The sequence below is a fragment of the Montipora capricornis genome, chromosome 10, assembly GCF_036669925.1.
Source record: "Montipora capricornis isolate CH-2021 chromosome 10, ASM3666992v2, whole genome shotgun sequence".
NCBI classification, from domain to species: Eukaryota; Metazoa; Cnidaria; class Anthozoa; order Scleractinia; family Acroporidae; genus Montipora; species Montipora capricornis.
Genome location: NC_090892.1, coordinates 5,925,953 through 5,931,563, shown reverse-complemented (window position 1 = coordinate 5,931,563; position 5,611 = coordinate 5,925,953). Strand labels below are relative to the sequence as shown.

The window sequence follows — 5,611 nt, the reverse complement described above, 5'->3', positions numbered from 1 at the left end:
GTAAAGTGTTGTTTTCCTTTATTAATAAATTGGTTTTAAGGCAGGTAAAGCCTGGTTCGCACATGCGAAGGGAACGGAGATGCAGATTGTAACTCAAGGCAATAGGTGGTGCCAAGAGATTATAATCTCTTGGTGGTGCGTAAACACGAGCCATTCAGTTCACCATTGAGTTTGCCTTTACCTCTGATTGGCTGAGAATGTGTCATGTGATTTTTTCAAAAGCCAATCATGAAGCGAAGAGACAAAATTTCTCTCGGTACTAATCCGTAAGTTCAACGTTTCATGTAAGTCAATACACGAAATGTCCCCCTGAATGAGCTAGTTTGGGGCAAGCATATATGCACATGAGAGAATTACAGAAGAGTGTCATTATGACATGGGTCGCAGTCTCAAATAAAGCTATTAGAATACCCGTTCCCGCAAAAGATAGTTATGTCCCTGAAAAAAATGGCAGAAGCTGTCACCCTTAACGTGGCTTCTCCTAATTGGTTAATGTGGCGGCTCTTTCTTTTCGTGTTGTGTCTAAGAGTAAATCCATTTGAGACTGCAGGGGAAAGATCGGAAATTTTTAGAGAAACGCTCTTATCTAATTCATTCTTGGAATGCAAAGATATTTAAATTAAAAGAAAAATAAGGCACGGTCGCACTGCTGGAACGCGCAGTGTTTTGACGGGAAGTTACATGGCAAATTATTTGTCTCCAGTTTTAAACAAAATATACGGTAGGACATTAGGATAACAAATCCATCCTAAGTGAAGTTATCGCAGTTAATGAAGCAACTTGAGCTGTTGCAAAGCCAGACTGAATGGGACTGACACACGCGATTGCGCTCTCTTACCATCGCAGAGCTGGTCACGTGCAAGTAATACAGCAGATCCAAATAGGTGAATGAAAGTCTGATAATTTTAGTTGGCGATCTTGCTGACTAGTATCTACTCGGAGTCCATATGAAGCATTTGTCTTATATTTCTCCACACTGCTTGTCTGAGCAACCTCAGTCTCCAGCAATATAAAACTGGATTCACGGCAGCGTTTGCAAGGACAATAGTCGTGGAGACATCATAGGGGCCCTCCACGCGTTCCGTATTTCTCAGCAACAAATACACCAGTAGAACGCACACAAAAGGAGCGAAAAATAACCAGTAAAAAGACACACAAAAAAGCATGGCTGAGGTTATCTTCCTGTACTTAGCCATGTCGAAAGAACTGTTTCTTTTCTGTTGGGCAGATGTGATAGGTTTGATCTACCTTTGTCGCCTAATACAGTTATAAATTTTATAATAGCTTGCTGTAAGAATGAAAAGTCCCAAGAACATGAAAGGTAAATGAAACAGTACGTAAAGTTTGTTGCTCAACACGAAGAAGCGAAGTATTCCCAGGCAAACGAGACAAACCCAGAATATACAATAAATCAAGAGAAGTCTTTTCAGAGTAATAACTCGATCATAGCGAAGACCCAAATGTATGACAAGGTATCTTTCGACGCTCAATAAAGCTATGATACTCACGGAAATCCCGCTGAAAAGCCAACCCAAGCATTCCTTTATAACCCCGAGCAAACAAGCTAAAGAGAATTGTCTTCGAAGTCTCGCTACGAAGTATGCCATTGATACTGGTTGTGCCAGAAATCCGGTCAGAGAATCGGCAAACGCTACACAGCCCAAGAGAACAAAGGAAGGCTTTTGGAGCGACGGACTCTTAAAAGTTGTTATCACAATGAAACCATTACCAATCGCTGCGGGGAGGAAAGTCAAAGCATGAAGGAAAACACAGAACATTTCCAGTGAATCTAAAGGTTGCCTTTTTATCGTCTCGAGAAAGAAGCATGTCGAAGCATTATTTAAATTAACAAACATGGCCGACGAGACAAAGCTGTGGGTAACTGCCCGATGGATAGGGAAACGTTAAATGACATGGGATGTACCTCCAGCTTTCTGACAAAGTTACAAAGAGCGCTACGAAGAGGACTTTACAAAGTGCTTCAAATCCGGGTCAGTCGCTGTGAAGAGCAGGCTGACGGTGGTTCTTCAATTTTTTCCAGTAATATTTTCCTTTTATTTCGTTTTGCATTCAGTAAATTGTACAGTCAATATTTGTATTACAATGTCGATTAGTGGAACATATTACGTATTTTAAAGACATCTTTTTGTCAGGAAACAACTTTTAATTCTAACTTGTGTAAATGAATTGCGTGAAATTGTAAAGAATATTTGCATTTATGTCATAAGTCTCGACACAAGCCGGTGAAATCCGGAAACTGATGATAAGATCCAACGTATAAAGACTTTCAATTAAGAAAAAACGAGAAAAATACGACAAAAGCACTTCTCCCGATAAATGTTCTCAATGTGGTAAATTGTAACACTTTACAGTAATCAAGTAGACAAGTAAGTTTTGCCAGAAACAAAAACAATTGCAGCTGTTCTTCAGTGAGAACCTAAGCCTATAACATGCATCCTGCCTAAAAAATATACAGGCTATTAAACGGGTAGGTTTTCAAAGATAGTTGGCCGCTTACCAGTGAAGTTTAACTTAAAACTGCGGCATCAGTTCAGTCAGTTACGATGAGGGCGGATCTGCGTGCAAGGAGATTCGAAACTCTCTTCTTTACGCTTTCGACAGCTTTGCTTATTTCTTGCTTCCTGTCCTTTCACTTCCTCTTTCACAGAGGAACTAAACAAACAGCTTCAAGTGACTTTCAAAAAAGTGATTGCATTTCATAAGCAAAAGTAATTTTGTTTGTATTTCAATATCTAGTACAGCTGAACTGTCCAGTCCGCGACTCGAAAGCCTTTTTTGTGAACACGCGCAAAAGCCTTGTTGCACGAAAAATAATCCGCTGGTCTTGGGCAGAATAGAGCTTCTCGTTTTCTGGTAACTCTCGTAAAAATGTCGTCGTGGTTTTGCCGCACTTCAGTTTCCCCGAAGCAGTTGAAACTTGACCTCAAACTTGACCGGCAAACTTGACCTCTCCGCTGACCTTCCTTTGCCTGTGAACGAGCGCGATATCTGAGTGCATTTCCAACATAAGAAAAAGATTTCTTGCGAAACCAATTTTTGTCTCTTATTAGCTAAACAATTAAATCGAGGAGAGCATAGATCTTCCTCGCTCACCAGGCTGACCAGGGGCTATAGAAGGACGTCTTCGAATTACGCGCCATTTCTCTTGTCGGAGGTAAACCAAGGGCGATAGTACGATTGAAAGACTAGTTTCCTGGACCAACTTTCTATTAATTAGGAGCTTTTATAATTAAAATTCTTGGTTTGAAATAGTTTTTTCGGCAACTATATCTTGTTTTAAACTAGGCCGTTCGTATATGGCAAAAACCAGCATACAGCCGATTCCAGCTGGCTGTAAGCTGTGCGCCAAGGTCGCACATGGACCGTATAGCGGCTGCCAGAGGCGCCATTGTATGCTTTCGGTTCGACCTTGTTGAGCTGCGTCGTTGCTGGGGTACTTTGCGACGGCGATTAGCAGCGACAATTATGTCACTCAGTCAGTCAGCCAGTCCGCGCCAGTCAAACCTCGATGGAATTTGATCGTCTGCGTGAAAGCAGTCCTGTTGGCCTTGACTCTGAAGATGACTTCCGCCACGGTTAAGTTGACTACCAACACTCCTTCTCAGTACTCCTTTCACCCAGACGATCAAATTCCATCGAGGTAAGTAACTCCTGGGTTCAAACCATTTTCTACATCAATCTTCGCTTACTAATTGTACCTGGAAGCCAAAACATGGCATGAACTACTCTTAGAACAACCGAAAACAATGAAATTAGCTGTTTTGGATGTGCCTGGTGTGTACTGGCCGAAGTAAGTGACGCTTTTGAATTACCCACAGCACTCGACAGCATACCATGATCTGAGAAGAAACTTTTCAATAAGTACTTATATGTGCAACCTTTGATTTCCCAAAGTTGTGCAACATTAAAATGTTTTTTTTTTCGATCGCGACAATATTGTGGTCTGCTTTTACATGGGGTCTAGGACTCTTTTGCAGACTCTCCTTATGGTCGTTTTTTGTCTCTCTGTCTCTGTCTCTACCTGAAGTACGTTTTTCTGCCATTAAATTGCAATAAATATTCTGCGATATTCTGCGGTCTTCTTTGGGAGTCTGGCATATGTTGAAAACGGTCAGTGGCCAAAATATGTAATTAAATCTCAGACCATTTTGGTTTTAAGGTTAATCTCATGTGAGATAGGTCAGATGCGATTTTTCAGCAGGTCCGGAGTATTCCTCCCGCGAAAATTGAAGATAAAATAAAATATTCTGTCGCTTCATTCAAGAAGTAAATGATTTTTATTTTATTTTATACTTGTTCAAAATGTATTAACCTTTCCAATTCAAATATAACTTATCTTAATTGAAATTCATATTCTGAATTGATCGGTTTCATTTGATTGGAGATCAACCTGCTACAAATAATTAAATTTAGAAAAAACCGCCGGTAAATATTTCTTTTCATGTTAGTTCCCAGTCCTTAGCTACAATAGGTTATCCCGTCAATTGAACCCGTAGAGTTCACTGCGATCAAAACACATTAGAGGCCAGATGCCACTCAAAAAAGCATGATTTTTTACTTCCTTTTCTTCTGATATGGCCGATTTCGCTTTGGTGGAGCAAGGCAAAACGTATTCTCCAGTTGCTAATGGAGAAAGCGAGGTTTTGGAGGAGAGAGGTGACAATGTCGAAGATACACCAGGTGGTGTCATCCCAAGGAAATCGAGCGGTCTAAAAAAAGATGGCAAAAGTTCGAAACGTACGTTGCAGAAGTCTGTTTCGTTCATTGCTCGCCCAGAGGACAAACGAATCATCAATGGTAAGAGTGAACTAAGTATGTAAGCGTTTGCAATGTTAGTTCAGAGAATTAAATGAGTAAATTCCCGTTCTTTTTGCCAGCTGCAGATTGGCTCAGAGCTGATGAAAATTCGTTCGAATTTGGGACAGTATCAAAGATTTTTCTTTCTGGATGAGGACCTGTCCAGTTTGAGATGGCGTCCGTCTTCCAAGAAGCCTGACAAAGCGAGGAGTAAGTTTTGTTGAGCAGTTTTGATATGAGTTCTAGTATTGACCTTCATTCGATTGTCATCAATTCAGCTGATTCGGGGTTAATTTTACCTGCAAAGTTTTGCAGCCTAAGCGAATCTTGACGTAATCGAAATTGTTGAGAATGGGTTACTAGCAGTGGTCGAAGTGTCGTGTACCTGCAGCAGTATTTACAAACATAACTTGTCATCGCTTGTTCAGCTCTAAATATAAAAGGCGTTTAACGTTTGACAGCATAAGTTTCGTAAAGCCACGATAAATGAATCATTCGATCCCGGTCGCTGTTTTAATGATACGACGCCCTTTGAAAAGACACTACTGCCCATGAGGACGTATTTTGGAGAAAATGAGATTTCAGCGGTCGTCTTGCTTGTCATCACGAGGACGGGGAGGACAGTGAAATCTAGTTCTCTCGGCCTTGCAGTATCGTTGAGTATATTTGGCCGCTTGATCTATTAACAATACGAAGAAACAGATTCTTCCGTCTGTTATGACTGCAAAACACCGAAATTGCGTTTAGATATCAGAGAACACCCACGATGTAAGAATGACAAGTGTAAACATAT

At 40.7% G+C, this 5,611-nt stretch overlaps 1 protein-coding gene across 2 annotated transcripts in view; it reads left to right on the top strand.

The window, feature by feature from the left end:
- The first annotated feature begins 4,558 nt into the window (after positions 1-4,558).
- Positions 4,559-5,611, top strand: part of LOC138018464 (inactive phospholipase C-like protein 1) — a 40,790-nt gene continuing 39,737 nt past the window's right edge. For both annotated transcript variants that reach the window (XM_068865096.1, XM_068865095.1), the window contains exons 1-2: positions 4,559-4,818; positions 4,899-5,028. In XM_068865096.1, the coding sequence (XP_068721197.1) occupies positions 4,741-4,818; positions 4,899-5,028 (208 nt within the window). In that variant the 5' untranslated portion in view covers positions 4,559-4,740. The remainder of the gene's footprint in view (positions 4,819-4,898; positions 5,029-5,611) is intronic.